Raw genomic sequence first — 19,505 nt, forward strand, 5'->3', positions numbered from 1 at the left:
CGCTAACTCGCCTCCAGGTTGAAGTTCGTTCGCTACGCTCACTCACCTTTTGGTTGCAAATTAGCTGTTGTCATAAATGTAAAAGAAATAATAGTGCTGCACCCTGTTGGTAATCCTTGTAACTTTAATGCTATTGAATGATTCAATGATTTATTTGGCCATTAAGCAAAGCAATAGGCTAAGCAATATAATACAATACAAAGTAAATGATAAATAGTCTCTTGATTCACAAATAAATGCAAGTTAGATAAATATAATAATAAGGAAACAAATAAAACCATGCAAAACAAAACTGTAGCAAAACCATGCAAAAAAAAAAATACCCTCGCCGCAGCAAACCTGCAGACTAAGCGAATTTCCATTTGCCTGATTGGATTTAGACTAAAATATCTCCTTAAAAATATTACATTTATTCTCTATTTAAATAGAATCAGTTTAACACATACTTAGGTTTGCTGCAACAGGGAGGGTAAAAGTGTCTTTTTTGTGTAAATAGTTAGTAAGAAATAAAAACATTTTCCTAATTTGGGCAAAACATGTTAATAAACAACCAAACTACAACAGTTTACTTATTCTCCATAAGAATAACATGAGAATTTTAAATTTACAATTTTTTTGAATTTTCTCCGTAACCATTAGGCGCATTATAACGCTTCAATATACTAAATTATTTGTTTTTTTAAGCTCTACAAAATTGTTTGGAAAGAAATTGCAAAATTTTATGTTTTTTGGGTCAAAAATGGGAAAACCCCATTTTTACCCCATAAAAGCCCCCATAAACCCCCGTTCCCATGGTCCGATCATGCTGGTTCGCGAACTCGTTCGAATAAACGTAGGTTTACACGCTTGTACCAAATTTCATCAAAATCGGATCATTTTTGCTCGAGTTAGTGCGCTAAAGGACACATATATATATATATATAAATATATATATATATATGAATTTGAACGGATGGTGTTTTTGGCCTCTAGGGACCTCAAAACGAAAAAAAAATCTGTCCCGGGTCCAGGTCTTACCATGAGTACTGCGGTAATAGCTTATTCCCTATATGGGAAATTTGCTAACAGGCAAGAAAATAGCCATGCAAGGCAGTCAGTGCATGAGCATTACCTATAACAAAACAGGTAGTCCTACTTTATAAAATTCAGACAGGTCATAAAAAGGGTTTTATATCAACCAGTCCTTCATTACTGCCTTGAACCTTGAAATAGGCAAGTCCCTTATGGCTACTGGTAGGTGGTTGAAAAATCTGTAACCTGAAACAGGGAAGCATTTAATTGTTCTGCTCAGCCTGTGTCTATGTGCAAAAAAATTTAAACAATTTCTTGTGGCATAGTTGTGTACTTGGTTGTTTCTCAAAAGGTGCACTTCATTTGCCTTAATTTCTAAAAGACATTGAAAGATATATACATTATATACAGTCATGATGTGGTTTTGTTGGAACAGAGGACGGCAGTGTTCCAGGTACTGGGCTCCACTCAGCACCCTGACAGCCTCATTTTGCAACACTAGGATTTTACTTACACCAGAAGAATGGCCCCAGAGCCTGGTTCCGTAAATAATGATGGAGTGGAAAAAAACAAAATAAGAGGCTCGAATGAATTCCCCAGACAAGTCAGTACTCAGTCTTCTGAGCAGGAATATGACCCTGCTCAGCCTACCACACACCGACTCTATGTGGTCTCCCCAGGTGAGGTGTGGGTCCAGAGTGAAGCCCAATAACTTCACAGGTCCAGTCTTTTCACTTGCCATGTCCAGACTGAATGTCATTGATTGGGTTTTGGACTCATTCAAAACAAGTTTGTTATCATTGAACCATGAGGTGGCCATGACAAGAAGGCTTTCAACCTTAGATCTAGAAATACTGAGGATGGGATCCTTGGCAAACAGGGTTGTGTCTTAACAGAACAAAATGTGTTTTCTTTAAGGAAAGTATTAATTACCTTGGACATGTGGTGTCATTCAATAAGATTCAAAAATGCCCTAAAAAGGTTGAAGCAGTTACTCAGATGCCTCGCCCTCGAAATGTTGATGAGTTAAGACGCTTTCTTGGCTTAGTTACATACTATGCAAAATTCATTCCTGACTTCTCTTCAAAAACACATCTGCTACGATGTTTACTTCGAAAAAGAGAAAAATTCTTTTGGTCAGCTGCTGCTGAAGCCTCATTTCTGAATCTGAAATCTGAACTTTGTAGTGATACAGTTCTTATTCCTTTCGACAAATCAAAACCAGTTATTCTCACAACAGATGCTAGCCCAACTGGAATTGCTGCAATACTCAGTCATGATATCAATGGTCAAGAAAGACCAATTGCATATGCATCCAGAGCATTGACTCAGGCTGAAACCAATTACAGCCAACTTGATAGAGAAGCTCTAGCAATCATCTACGCAGTCACCCATTTTTACAATTACGTTTTTGGTAAAAGATTCACTCTCGTCACCGATAATGAACCATTGTCACATATTTTTCATCCAGGACGTGCTCTGCCACGAATGACATCATCTCGCTTATTGCGTTATTCTTCATTCCTCAGTGGTCTTGACTATACAGTTCAATGCGAGAAAGGGAAAGACAATGAAAACGTGGATTGTTTGTCTCGAAGCCCAGTTCAATCATCAATTTCATCTGAACTAACATTCGACAAAAAAATAAACACAATAAATGCAGAAACCTTACTTTAAATCTCCAGCACAGTGATAACGGCAGAAACGATAAAATAAGAAACAGCAAAAGACCCTAAGATACAAGTGCTTTTGTATGAACTGAAAAATAGTCGCAAAGATAGCCCTTACATGATCTCAGACAACATACTTTTCCGATCAGATCGAGTTGTAACTCCCAAATGTCTCCAAAATCAAATTCTAAATGAGCTCCATGAATCACACCTCGGAATTACTACAATGAAACAGCTTGCTAGAAGATATGTATATTGGGAAGGTATGGACAAAGACATAGAAAGATTAGTGAAAAGCTGTGAAGCTTGTGCTAAAGTTCGTCACAATCCACCAAAAGCTCCGGTACATCCGTGGGATCAGCCCGATGATAACTGGGAAAGAGTGCATATTGATTATGCCGGTCCATTGGATGGAAATTATTTCCTCGTGTGTGTAGATGCTAAATCAAAGTAGGCAGAAGTTCGCATTCTTCGAAATGCTCCTTCCTCAGCAACGATGATGGGGGTCCATGGGTACCCCTCGTTCTTAGTCTCGGACAATGCCACTACATTCTAAAGTGAGGAATTTATCAACTACTGTAAAGAACATGGGATTTTACACAAATTTACTGCTCCTAACCATCCTGCAATAAATGGCCTGGCGGAACGAAACATACAAACTTTAAAGAGAAGACTTATTGCTGCTGCCGATGATCCAACCCCAATCACCACAAAGCTACAAAACATTATGTTCAGATATCGAGCAACACCTTTGGCATCAGGCGAGACTCCAGCAGAGTTGTATTTGAACAGGAAGATTCGGATTAGACTTGATACACTTCTCCCTAACCCAAAGGCATAACTTCCATCAAAATCAATTGATCCTCTTCGCGTTCCATCAAAATCAATTGCTCCTCTACGCGTCCGCTCTCATAAAGTGGGGGAGAGGGTTCAGGCCAGAGTTCACCTGGGAAATAAAGACATATGGCAGTTTGGTACAGTCAAGAGAATATTAGGTCAATACCATTACATTGTTGAATTGGATTCTGGACGAAGTTTAAAACGACACATAAATCAATTGATTTTGACTCTGGTATCCAAGAAGAAAGTTACATTTACAACACACAACGAACAAGATAGTTCTGTTGTTCCAAGACGGATACCTATTATAGACTGTCAAGCACCACCACAAGAGATCCACCCAGAGTATGAATCAAATTCAAACAATCCAACAGAACTAGACGGTACTCTAAGGGAAGAAAATCTAGACAGACCTCAAGCCACAGGTCAAAAAAGAACAAAAAGAAAACAAATTAACTCGTCCTTCCAGACAGCGCAAGGTTCCTTCTTATCTTAAGGACTTTACTCTCCAGTGATTAAGTGGGGGAGAATGTTATGAACATATGAAGCAGTTGTTACCATAGCAACCAAAATGTTAATTATCAAATGCTGTTTACTTTTCTATTCTGATTTCTAATATAACACATTTACTTCTATTTCAACACTCTGTATTTATTATATTCTAATTTTTCCACTCGAGTCATCTTATTTTGTGATGTCCCTAAAGGCCAAAAACAACATCTTACTAATATTATAAATGTGAAAGTTTGTGTGTTTGTTTGTTTGAAGTTCAATCACGCATTAACTACTGGACGGATTGGGCTGAAATTTGGCATGATGATACCTCGCATTCCCGATTAACATATAGGAATATTCTTATCTCAAAAATCCTTTCGGGCTCTGCCCCAGTGGCTCTGTAGTTCCCCATGTTAACCTTATGAGTAATCACATTTAAAGGGAATTCAAGAATTTAGTCAGCTGTTTCAACTAAAAAAGTTGGTTCTATGATATGAAAAAGTATTAAAAAGTTATAAGATTTACCACCAGGGTGAAGCACTATTATTTGTTTTTGCATTTATGAAAACAGCTACTTTGAACTAAGCAGCAACAAAAAGCTGTTATACGCAATGAGAACTGTCAAAGTAGAATTGTTTACAGTTATGTTTTTGTTTTTAAATTCATGAATAATTTGTGATATTTTGCGAATTAATTTTTGTTCTCTATTGTTTAGGTGAAGTGGTATAACATTATGGCTAAACTGTGGCCTCCCCCATTACAAACGCAAAGCTTGAGTATAACTGCAATAAGCATTTTATACTTATACTAGCTGTAACCTGCGGGCTTTGCCCCGTTTAACTTCTTAATTTCCAAGATAATCTCGTTCGCATTGCTCAATCACGTCCTGGTTGAAGTTCGTTCGCTACGCTCACTCACCTTTATTTTTTAAATTTGGTTTAAAGGTTTAAGGCGGGATAAACTTGAATGAGTTCGGGAACCAGCATGATCGGACCATGGGAACAGGGCTTTACAGGGGGTTTTATGGGGTAAAAATTGGTTTTTCTCATTTTTGACCCTCAAAGTACAAAATTTCCCAATTTCTAACTAGGCCATTTGAAAAATCTTAAAAAACAAACCATTTATTATATCAATTTGTTTTTGTACGGTTATTGTCTACGGAGAAAATTCCAAATTTAAAATTCCCATGCTATTCTTATGGAGAATATTGTACAATGTTGTAGTATGCTTGTTATGGAAATATTTTGATCAAACTTGGCAAATTTATTTCATACTAAGCTACAATATTGTACAATGTTGTAGTTTGCTTGTTTATGGAAATATTTTGATCAAACTTGGCAAATTTATTTTATACTAAGCTACGGTACTTATATTTTACCAACACATTTTATTAGCCTCCCTGTAGCAGCAAACCTAGGTACTTGTTAAACCTAATGTTATTAATTTAAAATCAATCCAGGCAAATGCAAATTTGCTTAGTCAACAGGTTTGCTGTGGTGGGGGTATTTTCTTTACAAAGGCTTAACAAATTACATTTTCAATTATTTATTATTCAATTTTATCGACTAATTTTACCATTAAAATTTTAACTTAAAAATCTGGAAAAAGTACTATTTTACTGTAATAGAACTTGCCTGAGTTTGAAACTTCATTTCAGGAAAAATATTTTTTATTTTTATTTTAAATACTGGTTTAGGGAAATTTTATTATTTGTTTATAAAAAAAAAACCATGTTTGAAGCAGTTTTAACCAATTCTAAAAAATAACAAAGCAGGACCACTTCCCAGAGAATCGCCCAAAAGTGGTTTTCAAAGTGATGACTGTGTGTGTGTCCGTGTGTGTATGTATACAGTGCTACAGACCACACCTATCGTCCGATTTTGATAAAATTTGGTATGTAGGTATATCTGTGCTGTTTGGTATTTTTATAATTGTTATCATATGTTGCATATTTGATGTTTGTTTTTATTGTATTGTTGTTTTGAGCTTGAAGACTTACTTTTGGTATCTTGGCTAATAAAGTAATTATGTTTAACTGTGGTGTGAGTTTTACCTTTCACTTCATGGTGTCAGGTTGAATAAACTTTTGTGGAGAAGAAAGAACTAAGAATGGCTGAAGCAGTGAGTAGTACAGTTAGTACAGTTCAATACCAACTTGTCACACCTGAACCTTTCAATTTCAGGGAACCTTCTGAATGGCCTAGATGGATAAGAAAATTTGAAAGGTTTAGATTAGCTTCAGGATTAGACAGTAAGAGTGGGGAAAATCAAGTTAATATGCTTTTATACAGTCTAGGAGATGAAGGAGAAGACCTTCTAACATCTTTCGGATTAAAAGATGAAGAATTACAGAGTTATGACACTGTCAAGGGTAGATTTGAGTCTTACTTAGGTTTCAAAATCAATATTGTATATGAGAGAGCTAAATTTCTAAAAAGACGTCAGTCTGAGGGGGAACCTGTTGATTCTTTTATAAATAGTTTACACAAACTGGCAGAGCGATGTAAACTTGGGGAATTAAAAGATGAACTAATTAGAGATTTGATAGTAATTGGGGTAAATGATGATAAACTTTCTCAAAATTTACAGTTGGATGAAAAATTAACCTTAAGTACAGCGATTTTGAAAGCAAGACAAGCAGAGAGTTTAAAACAACAACAAAAAGTAGTTAGAGAATCACCAGAAATTGAGTTTGTCAATAAGGGGATTAATCAATCCACTAAACATCGGTTTAGGGAGAGTTCTTACAATAAAAGTCAAGATCAAAGCAGTTCAAAGAAAGGTAAATGTAACAAATGTGGATTTGTTGGGCATCACAATAGCAATGGTTGTCCTGCCAATCAGTCTACATGTTTCAGATGTGGAATAAAGGGACATTATGTGAGATGTTGTACCAAAGGATTTGAAGTGAGAGAAATTAATAAAAGTAATGAACCATTAGAAAAACCTAAAACCTATTTAGGGGAATTGACCATAGAAGAGGTTGGAGGACAAAATCCTTGTAAAGTAAAACTTATTGTTAAGGGACATGATAGGCCTATTTATTTTAAGTTAGACACTGGAGCAGATGTTTCTATAATTGGATATGATCTTTGCAAGGAGTTAAAACTGGAAACGAGTGAAACAAGTAAAATATTATTTGGTCCGGGGAAAACTAGGTTGAAAGTGGTTGGTAAGATCGTTGCTACTTTAGTGTTTAAAAATAAATCTATTGTAGAAGATATTTACGTTATTGAGCAACAACCTACTCCACTTTTAAGTAGAAATGCAATGTTGAAGTTAAACCTAATTCAGTTCAACATAGATTCGATTTTCTCTAGCCAAATATTTTCTCAGTTTTCTGATGTTTTTGGTTCTATTGGTGAAATTAAAGGGGAAACTACAGAATTACACTAACACAAAATGCTCGTCCCTTTGCTGTGGCAGCCCCTCGTAGAGTGTCCGCTCCATTATTGAGCAAAGTCAAAGAAGAATTGGATCGACTGCATTCTGAGGAAATAATTGAGCCAGTGGTAGAACCAACAGACTGGTGTGCCCCAATTGTTGTTGTGCCGCGTAAGACAGGTAATAATAGAGTGAGGCTGTGTGTTGATTATACCAAACTCAACAAAAGCATTCAGAGAGAAAGGTGGCAACTACCAACTGTAGACTACCGGAGCTGTGGTTGCTAGATTGAAAAATATATTTGCTCGACATGGAGTACCATATGTGGTAAGAGCTGATGGAGGTCCGCAATTTACTTCTCAGGATTTTAAAAATTTTGCTGAAGAATATGGTTTCCGTATAGTGACATCAAGCCCAAGGTATCCACAATCAAACGGAGAAGCAGAAAAAGCAGTTGACATAGCGAAGCGGATTCTAACGAAATGTAGTGATCCAAATCTTGGATTGTTAGAATATAGAAATACACCCTTAGAGTCTGGTCTTTCACCTGCAGAGTTACTTTATTCACGGAAGCTCCGATCAACATTACCGTCAATAAATAACTTCAGACAGGTAACAAGAGAAAGATTGCAAAAGTTTAAAGAGAAGGATTTTTCAATCAAGGAAAGAAATAAGAGAAACTACGATGTAAGGAAAGGTGTAAGAGATCTCTCACAGCTTGATCAAAATGACAAAGTTTGGATTCCAGATTTAAAACGTTATGGACATGTAGAGAATAAATCAAATCATCCTCGGTCCTACCTGATAAATACACAGGTAGGGAAGATCGGAAGGAACAGGAGACATATAATAGCTGTGCATAGGCCTATTGAAAATGGTGAAAATAGATTTGAACACCAATACCAAGAAGACCAAGGAACTGAAACTGATGCTGGACATAATTACAATAGCAATGAAAATGACAGACCTAAAAGAAGTGTAAAACCACCTCTTAGATACAGTGATTCAGATTTTTATAAATAAATCAAAAAAAGAGAAAAGAGAAGATGTGCTGTTTGGTATTTTTATAATTGTTATCATATGTTGCATATTTGATGTTTGTTTTTATTGTATTGTTGTTTTGAGCTTGAAGACTTACTTTTGGAATCTTGGCTAATAAAGTATTTATGTTTAACTGTGGTGTGAGTTTTACCTTTCACTTCAATATCCATGGTATCTCCAGGCGTTTTTTTTTAATTTTTTCAACATTTTGATTTTTAATGATAACTAGCTGTTTCCCACGGGCTTCACCCCGTTTGACTTCATTAGTATTAATAACATTATTGATTGGCTAGGTTGGGTTGAAATAAACAAAACAGAATACAGTAATACAAAACAAAAAAGTATAGCTGAGGTATTTTAACATTAGGTGTATGTAAAGTTCCCTTTAGAAAGGAATTACGACCTTAAAGGGCAATTTATGAAATAATGGATAGTTTTGCGCAAGGTGACGAGAAGTCATGACGAACATTTTAAGTATATGGTTTATGGGGGTTTGACTTGTAGTTTTCTCAAAAGTTCATGGGTACTTTTGGCTTTATATATAGATTTTCCCATAAAAACCCATAAAATAACGGAAAAATATATTTATTTTTTTTTTCAAAAATAGCCTAAGCGATTTTGATACAAATTTAGTATGTTATAGTTCTTAAAATTCTTAACAAAATGGTACAAATCCCATTTCCGTGAAAATTATGGTTCCAAAGTTATTGTAACTTATGTTATTTTGCTATAAAAACCCGGTTCTAATTGAAATTTCTCTGTTATGGTCTTTATAATTCCAACCAAAAATGGTGCACCCCCATTCCTGAAAATACTTCGGTTCAAAAGTTTTGAACTTTTCTAATTTTAAAAAGTATACAGTATTAAATATCATAGTTACTCTAAGCACTTACCCGTGATTAAAAGGATTTTGATAAGCTAATGGGAGAAAGTATCTGTCAGATTGCTGATACCGTTTATTTTGTTTTGGTCCAATCTGTAAAAGTCAATGGCTAAGAATTAAAAATCTACTTTTTAAGCGTATGGGTATTTTTCGGTAATTTTTAATTATGTTTAATCTGCAGTTAGTGTTTACTTGAGTAGGCTATCCCTCACTACCTGAGGAAATTTAAAAAGATATATTTTTCAAATTAAGTTTTATTTCTAAAATTGAAGATGGATGTGTAAATATTACATGTAGCAGATTTAAAGAACCACATTATTCTCTTCCCTGCCCTCTTCCCATTGTGAAGCACAGAGATAGTGCATAGTAACACAATGAAATGATTTAAAGTGTCTGATGTGTTTAATCTGCAGTTTGTGTTTATGTGAGTGTGCTATAGTGGAATTATTAAATTACTGTATTTTTTTTATTACATGAATACAACTTTGCAGGGGCAAGGCATCAGTACTGCCGATGTCAAAAAACTTGAGGAGGCTGGATACCACACAGTGGAGGCAGTTGCTTTTGCTCCCAAAAAACATCTTATTAGTATAAAAGGAATTAGCGAAGCAAAAGCTGACAAGATCCTGGTAAGTAATGCCTATATTTTTAGCAAATTTACCAATATTTAAGTAGTTGGTTTTTTACGAAACAATACTTTCTTCATATACAAAGTATGTGGGAAGAAAGTACAGTTGAACCTCGTTTGTACGAACCTCGATAAAACAAATTCCTCGATAAGACGATTTTTTTTAATCCCCTTGACACTTTCATATAGGTCAATGCTAAAACACCTCTATACAACATAGTAATTAAGTTAAAAACCTCCATGAGACGAATTTGTTTGTGACATGGGCTAGGACTGATTAACCTCTATACAACGAATATTCTTAGCACAAAACCTCTACAATACGAACGTGACCTCTATAAGACAAATTTATCATAATCTTAACCTCCATAGTACGTAGTTTTCAAAACAAACAGAAGCTTGTCTCAACATTAAACCCCCACCCATCCCTCCTCCTTCCTCAGTCATTGTTTGGAGAAACCTTGGAGCGAGGAGAAACCTCTATAAGAAGAATAACAGCAGCATTAAACCTCGATAAAACGAACCTCTTTATTAAGAATACCTCTATAGTACGAATTTTTCCCGTACCCCTTGAAATTCGTCTTATAGAGGTTCAACTGTAAAAGGAAATCAATCTGACATTTTTAAGGAAATATTTAAGTGAAAATCTAATCATCAGGCAAATGGAATTTTGCTTAGTCTGCAGTTTTGCTGCGGTGCAGCAGGGGTATTTTGAACTCACCGTCAAACATGACCTTTCTAATGTTCTAGCAAACTTCTCAAATTGTTAATTACAATAAGATACCCAGACACTTAAATATTTTGGCTGAAGTACATATTTTAGTCAAAGTTCAAATAAATAGATAATTTAAACAATCATTTTCAAAATATATAAACATCACAAAAAGCAACTAGCCTCTTGCACACACATTACTGATTAACATTGACTAAGCAAGATGTCGACTGGAGATTGTTCCTGGTGTAGCAGGACTATCACCTGAACTTTGTACTCCCGGATTCGGTTTCTTTTACTGATTCAAAACAGTCATTGTCAAGAATCTTTATTCACAAATATACATCTAGGTGTATAGCTTCAAATGAATAGCGTCAAATAAACTAAAACTATACTTAAACTAAGAACCATTTTAGCACATTTCCCATATAAGCTATTATCGTAGGTCTCATGGTAAGTCCTGGATCCGGGACTGATTTACTTTTTCATTTTTAGGTCCCCAGAGGCCAAAATACCCCTGTCGTAGCAAACCTGCAGACTAAGCGAATTCCCATTTCCCTAATTGGATTGCACTAAAATGTCTCCTTAACCATTAGGCGCATAGTAACGCTACAAAATACAAAAATATTTGTTTTTTAAGCTCTACAAAATGGTTTGGAAAGAAATTTTATGTTTTAGGGTCAAAAATGAGAAAAACTTATTTTAACCCCATAAAACCCCCGTTCCCATGGTCCGATCATGCTGGCTTGCCAACTTGTTTGAATAAATATAGGTTTACACGTTTATACCAAATTTAATCAAAATCGGATCATTTTTGTTTGAGTTATTATATATATATGAGTTTGAAATGTTTGTGTTTTTGGCCTGTAGGGACCCCAAAACAGAAAAGTAAATCAGTCCCGGGTTTAGGTCTTACCATGAGTACTACAGTAATAGCTTATTCCCCATATGGGAAATTCGCTAAAAGACGATATGTTCAAAATTTTATGTTCATTACACAATAACCAGAGAAAAAATTTTCCGATTTTCATTAAACGTGGTAAAAAAAACCTGTATTTATTCTAACGAGTTTGCAAACCAGCATGATCGGACTATGGGAACGGGGGTCTATGGAGTAGAATTACTGCAGGTTAATGGAGTGGGAATTGGTTTTCCCATTTTTGACGCTCAAGACATAAAAGCTTAAAAAAAACAAATAATTTAGAATATAGAAGCATTATTCTGCTCTTAAGTTAAGAAGAAAATTCTTAAAACCTGTAAATTCAAAATTTCCACTTTATTGTTATGGAGAATAAGACAACTGTTGTACTCTTTGTACTTTCTTATTCTTGTATTTCTTATTCTTACTTTCTTGACATGACAACTGGTATGGTTTGTGCGAGAGGTATGTTAGTTTTTGTAGGACTAATTAATTTTATATTTTGCCATTTTTTCTTAATGTTACTGTATGTGTAAAGTCTGTGCCTACTTCAGCAAAATCTTCAAGGGTATGAGGATGACATTGTGATTTTGAAACATTCACAACACATTACAACTGTTGAGCTGATGAAGGTAGGTTTACAGCTCAGGGGCTAAAACATGGATAAACAAGCAATGTGTGTGGTTTACAATAAAACGTGTTTAGTTATAAAATTGTGTACTGAACTATTCTTGACCATGAGCAGCAGAGGTCTCATTATTATTCTGGTTTGAAGGCTGAAGCTGCAAAGCTGGTGCCAATGGGGTTTACAACAGCAACTGAGTTTCATCAGAAACGCTCAGAAATCATTCAATTAACAACTGGCTCCAAGGAACTGGACCGTCTCCTAGGAGGCGGTATTGAAACTGGGTCCATAACCGAGATTTTTGGAGAGTTTAGAACTGGCAAAACACAGATTTGTCATACACTTGCAGTCACATGTCAGGTAAGACAAAAATATCCACACGTTTATTGCTGTCTAGGTTGTTTACCGCTCACCAATGTCACGGAAGTCACGCAAAAAAATCGGGCTTACCTAAAATAAAGTTTCCCAAACCTGCGTTTTGTTTTTGCACCTTGCTGCAGGCAGTGATTAAAATCATAATGTAGAATCAGAGAGCGATCATACTTAGGGAGCAGGCTACTAGCCCAAAATAGTTCGGCACAAAGTATTGTACCTATGCCCGACTATCTCATGCTCAAGTCCCTGTCTTATTGGTACCAAAGATGGTGGGTTTTAACTAGGGATGGGTCAATTCCTCTTTTTTTCAATTCCGATACCGATTCTTGCAAATTGATTCCTGATTCTTGATCCCAATTCCATTGATTCCTAATAAGTAGAACAAATTCCTAATGAGTAAAATACCATAGAAGTAGCCTAATTGAATAACAATATTTTTTCCAGATTTTCCCAACTCACTATTTAAAAAGTACATTATTTTATTTATGACTTTTTTTTACTCTATACAGTAGACTCCCTCTAGTTCGGCCACCTCGGGACCGGACCACTGGCCGAACTACAAAATGGCCGGACTAACCGGATGTAGTGCATTTTACATAATCAAAATACAAATAATAGTATTGCGCAATCGTGATATGTAAAGTCAATAACCTACAGTAATAAAAACTGTAACGTTTAAAATCACGCCTACTCAAGCAAAACAAAAATTACACAACACTGTAGGTACTACTACATGTTGTTTCAGAACATAAGAATGTTGATAAAAACATTAGACAACTCATAAAACAGCATAAAATCATAGTACTTAGTCTTAAAGATAATAACGATAGTCGTAAAATAGGATAAAGATAACAATGGATGACGTAAAACTCTACTTATTCTTTCTTCTTTGTTCTTCTGTTCTTTCTTTGGTTTCTCTTCATCCACAGATTTAACAAGTTGCCATGATTACTAATCACCCAATCACAAACTGTTGTGAGATAGCAAGTAAGTGCACAGCAGACATCAGTTGTGTAAAGAGCAGATGATTGTCAGTGTAAGCGGATAGCTTGACCTTGAAGCTAACGATGGCTATTTCTTTGTTTTGCTTTAATTTATTTTTGTCAAATAAACCGTGGTGTTTCAAAAACAACAATGGGGGAACCTACCGCATAAAAAAATGGTCTGAAATATTTAATTATACACTGCATCGCAACATATTATGCCAAAGAAAAACTTTTATAAAATGTTCTCGGTATTTTTGAGGTTATGTAACATAGGTACATAGGTAATATGCAACAATTCACCCATAGAAGCAAGCACCTGTAAACTAAACTGACATGAATTGTTTACTTCTATGGCCGGAAACTAAACATTAAAGTTGAATCATGTCGAAGGCAATCCACCCATGACGATATGACTTGTCCCCCTGAGACAGGGCCGGACCATCCGGCGGCCGATCCAACCGAAGCCGAACTAGAGGGAGTCCACTGTAATTTAATTCTGATAACTGAGATTTTGCATTTTGTTATTAAAAAAATATCCAGGCTACATTTCAACAATCCAATCAAGCTTACATAATCAAAAATAAAAAGTTAAATAATTGGATTGTGTTAACTACCATGGATAATGTATCATTCATGACCCAGGCCTTGGTATAGCAAGATTTTTAGTTGATGGTTTTTAAATTTTCTGTTAAAATTCTGTATTCTGAAAACTTAAATAATAATAAATGAAATAATGATCTGTCATTTACTGTAGAACAGATTTCCCTGTCGTAAATCAGGAAATAAAGAAATCCCAACCTCCATAGCCTAAAATGAAATTTTTTTTGTCAAACCAATTAAACTTTCTCAACCATGACATAATTTTATGTTAGGTAATAGGCACCTACTTAATTGCGCCATACCAACGCCAAAACCAAGTCGTCCTAGTCCAAAAATGTGCGTTAAGAAATGGTATGTTATTTTAGATGAGTGAAGGAAAAAGAAAAAATATCACAGATGTTGAAATATAGCTAAGTTTGGAGTAAGCTCAAGATGAAAGTACCGATGGTGTAACAAAAAAATTGTATGGGTAGGCCTACTTTTTACCACGACAAAAATATATGCTTAGCTTTTTTTTTAAATAAAATGTTATTTAAAGCAAACGAAATAGGGTTTTACACAGTTGTTTTATTTTCCATGTAAGCTGGTTGAACCATAGACTAAACAACACAAGTAGCATTCTCATCCCAATGTAAATTCTGTAGCTCGTTTTTGTGTCTAACTCATGGTAGGTACATTTGTTAATTTTAAATAACATTAAATACTAAACATCAATTCAATCCACAGTCATGCATCGATTGGGAATCGTATTGTCTAAATCGTCGTGCCGCCTGCGTCTGCCTAGTTTCAGTTTCACTGTCAGTGTCTGTCTACACACACACACACACACACAAACATGAACACAGACAATTACTTATTGCGATCAAGGTTAAGTCGATACCGGCAATGGCGCCAATAGTTGCTCGCACTGAACTAGAGCACTAGAGCTACAACCGAAGGTAGCACTGAGAGAATCGAGAGATGTTGGCCGCCATATTTACTAGGGGAATAGTACTTTGGAACTAGTGCATTGCAATTGCCAACAGCGAATGAGCTGATTGATTCTTCTAGTGGTAGCAACATATCAACAATTTGCAGCGTCTCGATTTTCTAGCAGAGTTGCCGTGCCAGTGATACCTCCATTTGGATGTTTTCAGTACCGGTATATAACTATTTCGTTTTGTAAAAAGCAAGAGCGGTTCCCTGATTCCGTTTACTTATAAAACACTTAGATACGATAAATAACTGAGAGCGCATGATAATTTTGGGCCGGCATGAACTACGCCGGTTGTCTGATTCAGAATCTAAACGAACAAAAAAACATTGACCATGGAAACTTCCTTAAAAATAGTGTTTTAAATGGAATTGGTATCGAGAATCGTGAGTAATATATCAGAACTGGTATCGAATCGAGAAATTCTGTTATCGGCCTATCCCTATTAAAATACAATTAATATTCTACTAAGACGCGTAATTCGGCCTTAAGTTTTGAGACCGAGTTTAGCTTTGTACCAGCAATGCGTAGATTGACACTGCTACTGCATTCGCCGTGCTGCTACACGTTATTATAGATAGATAGAGCTGGCAGGTGGCGGCGAGTCGGCATATTCTGTCAGCGATTCTCGAATCTCGTTAATCGAATCTCAAATCCGAATCTTTTCTTTGGACTCGGTGGATTCGAGATTCGGATTCCACTCATCTGAGCTGCCGCGCCCGTGTCATGTCGTCGACCATCGTGTCTCAGTCTCAGTCTTTTGTCTTTTGTCCGCTTATTGACGACAAGTATGACAGTGCAGAATGAGGTGTTGAACGTGGAATGTTTCTTAATCAGCATTTTCTTACAGTTAAGGAGGATGAATCAGGGAATAAATACAAACTTACTGTAAACTTTATTTCACAATAATACATATAAGCTAATGTACTAGTCGGCGGAAAAATTACCACCTGGAATCGAAGGAATCCCAATCGACTTTAGGTGATCGATTCCCGATTCTGATTCTAAGCCAAGAATCGAGAATCAAAGATGGAATCGACCCATCTCTAGTTTTAACGCTGTCCCCCTGCCCCCTAAAGTCACTGAAATTAAGTCTGATCAACTGGTAGTCACCCTGGATGAAACTTTCATAAATGCAAATCAGCATTTTGAGCCGTCAAGCTGAAGCAACAAAACAAATAGGTAGTCTTTTACTCCAATTATTCTTCTTCCTATTTGCTGCTCCATTTGATTATCCTTGTTTGCTCGATTGACTTAATCGGTTGTCACTCTCACTCTCACTTAATATGTTAAGTTAAGTAGTTAGAATTGCTCACTTTACGAAGCTAGGCTATGTATTTTATAAATATGGTAGATTTGATTTTATATTTGGGTAGTTTTAATTCAACAATCAAGTTCAAGTCACTCAAACATGATCCGGTTTTACCATTATTGTAAGATCTTTTACACTATGCTCTAACAATATGTTGTGCAGTTGCCTATTGACCAAGGTGGTGGAGAAGGCAAGTGCCTGTACATCGACACTGAGGGAACGTTTCGTCCAGAGAGATTGTTGGCTGTTGCTGAAAGGTACAAACTTGTCGGCAGTGATGTATTGGACAACGTAGCTTACGCACGAGCTTACAACACAGACCATCAGACACAACTTCTGATCATGGCCTCTGCTATGATGGTTGAATCAAGGTAAGGCAATTCAAAACACTATTTGTTAAATACTTTCTTAGTTCTAATATTTAAGGCTCCTAATGGTTCCTTCCTAGGTAAAGATATAAAATTTCTCTTTGAGATGACTCAGCATAAACACCTAGAGAGTATTTTTTTTCTTCAATAATAAGTTAAACTTAACATTTTAGATAAAGCTATGGTATTTTAAAATAATTTGCATTTAAAACTTGATATTCATTACCCCTTTTGTGGGATTGTTCCTAGAGACAAACAGATTTTGTAATATTTTAACCATAGGCCCCATTCCTAGTTTTCCGTCTATCTGCTGTTCGTATGTGTTTATTTTATACAAATTTCCTTATAGCTTCTTAACGCTTCAACATAGAATCTTTAAATCAAGTACAGATCTATGTAAAATTAAATTACGTTACAAAAACTTACCGAAAAATTATTTTTTATCCATTTAAAAGTATCAGCTATTTATAAATATAAATCTTTGATATCTCAAAAACAAAGAACTTTATAAAAAAAATACAAAGAATAGCCTAATAAAACTTTTTAAACTTTAAAACAAATCTAATGCCACCTTAGTTAACAAAATCTGTTGAAAAACAACCAAGTTATAACGCCTTTTATCATCCAATATTTTAATAATAACAAACTACTGTATAAGACATTTGAAATGTTTCATCATGTGGACCTGTGCATGCTAATCAGCTGTTAATTGTCCATTTCTTGTTACTAAGTAATCAGCTGACAAATACCATTGTTTGAACAATGAAAATTAAATAAATGTTTCACTACTTGTTACTTTCCATCAAAGCAATATTTATTTACTTTAAAATCATACTACACAGAAACTGGTACTTTCCCATCCGTATTGATAGGCTGGAAAGTTGCCCTTTGCCGTGCCTACACATGGAAAGGTAACGTAATGTACTTTTACCGTGCACTGAGTCAGCTGATGAAATAAACAGCTAATTGCAACGGCCTATTTTATTTTCTGAAATAAAAAAATATTATAATTTATATTATGTCCTAAATAAACTGTTTTATGAGTTTTAATGGTACTAATTTTTCTGTGTAGTATGATGTAAAGTATCGTACGTTACTTGTCCGGTAAGCTTTACTCACCCGGTAAAACACCACTTACCGGGCTAGTAACGTAATATACTATTTCTATCACTGCACGTTTTTAAGTGATAACATTGCCACACCTCTAAGCAGTACACAAAATAGCTCATTTCTGCTCATTCGGAAATGATCATTCCCGCTTGCTAAGTGTCAAAACATTATAGCTGATCAGCTAATTTCACATTGGGCGTTTCTATGCCAACCACATCCACAGAGCTGGTACATTAACAACCGGTGAGCAAATAACATAACCCAAAAAAGCAAACATACCCTAAATGACGGGACCGGACCATGGTCGGAACGGCCAAAAGGTCGGATATTGGTAGGAGCATAACCTGCAGCCACCGCAACATCGGTAATCGTCTCTCGCTACTGTGCAAGGCCGTAGCCAGGACAAACACACACATACTACACATCACACATACATACTCACCACACACTACCATACACTACTACTAGTCACATTACTACTAGTTCCAGAAAAGCCCTTCAAGCCCTGGGTTTTGTTCTTCGTAGTTCCAAACATTTTCAAGACGTTACTCTACTCAAAACCCAGTTCCTGGCCTTCGTATTGCCACACCTTGAGTTTGGCTGTTGTGTTTGGTCACCTCACCAAGACTATCTCAAGACCGAACTTCAAATGGTTGTTAATCACTTCTTGAGAGTGGTCGGTGTGAGGTTAGGCTACAACTACAGAGAGGTACCCATCCAAGACATCTACGTGGCCCTTCAAATCCTTCCCTTGGAGTTCAGACGTGTGATCCAGGACATCTTGTTCATCTACAAACTGGTCAATGGCTTCATCGACTGTCCCGGACTTCTCAAACTTCTGAACTTTAGGGCGGGTAGATCTTCAAGATCCAGAGACCTCTTCTCTCGTGAGCACCTCAGCACCAACTATCATCTCTACAGCCCATTGCCCAGAGCCCAACGTCTCGTCAATGCTCTACCTGATGACATTGACCTTTTCAGTATGTCGCTTGCTTCCTTCAAGAAAAGTGTGGTGTCTTCGAAGTGGTGAAGTGGAGATCTCTCTGGTTTTTGTGTCTGCGCCTCTCTGTATACGTTGTCGTTAATTTCAAAACTGCCCTTTCTTGTTTTGTAAACATCACGGCTGATTTTTCGCTTTTTCTGCTATGTTTGGTTGTGATTTGCTTGTTTTGGTCCATGCAATATTGTTATTTTTGTTTTTGCACCCAAATTAGTTATCAAAATTTTCTTAATTAGAGATTGTTGAGCGGAGCGAGCGAAGCTCTTATACGTCGACTCTTATGCATTTCATAATACGCAAACTCCTCCTAGACGGCTGAATCAATCGTTTTCAAATTTTGCATAAAGATAAAGACCATATCGGTGAGTGCTAACATCTATATAGCGTTAAAAAAGTCTCTCAGGAATCCGCCCCACTGGGTCTCAAAGTTTCAATGTAATTCTATGGGAAGGGAGGAAAACGGGTCCGGGACGTAGGAATTGGTGACGAAAGTAGTCAAGGCGAGCTGTCCGGAGTTTTGTAACTGTTTATGACAGTTAGATTAAGGTATCTGCATTCCTAAAATTATATGGG

The 19,505-nt window shown here is 36.1% G+C and overlaps 1 protein-coding gene across 1 annotated transcript in view; it reads left to right on the top strand.

Annotated features, from left to right (window-relative positions):
• The window catches only part of LOC128987552 (DNA repair protein RAD51 homolog 1), a 48,295-nt gene that overhangs the window by 14,061 nt on the left and 14,729 nt on the right, over window positions 1–19,505 (top strand). Inside the window, exons 3-5 of the mRNA XM_054408456.1 lie at window positions 9,816–9,953; window positions 12,359–12,568; window positions 16,617–16,825. Coding sequence (XP_054264431.1) covers window positions 9,816–9,953; window positions 12,359–12,568; window positions 16,617–16,825 — 557 coding nt within the window. The remainder of the gene's footprint in view (window positions 1–9,815; window positions 9,954–12,358; window positions 12,569–16,616; window positions 16,826–19,505) is intronic.

Source organism: Macrosteles quadrilineatus, unplaced genomic scaffold (genome assembly GCF_028750875.1).
Source record: "Macrosteles quadrilineatus isolate MER2022 unplaced genomic scaffold, UCM_ALF_1.0 Scaffold_2__2_contigs__length_208266976, whole genome shotgun sequence".
Taxonomy (NCBI): Eukaryota; Metazoa; Arthropoda; class Insecta; order Hemiptera; family Cicadellidae; genus Macrosteles; species Macrosteles quadrilineatus.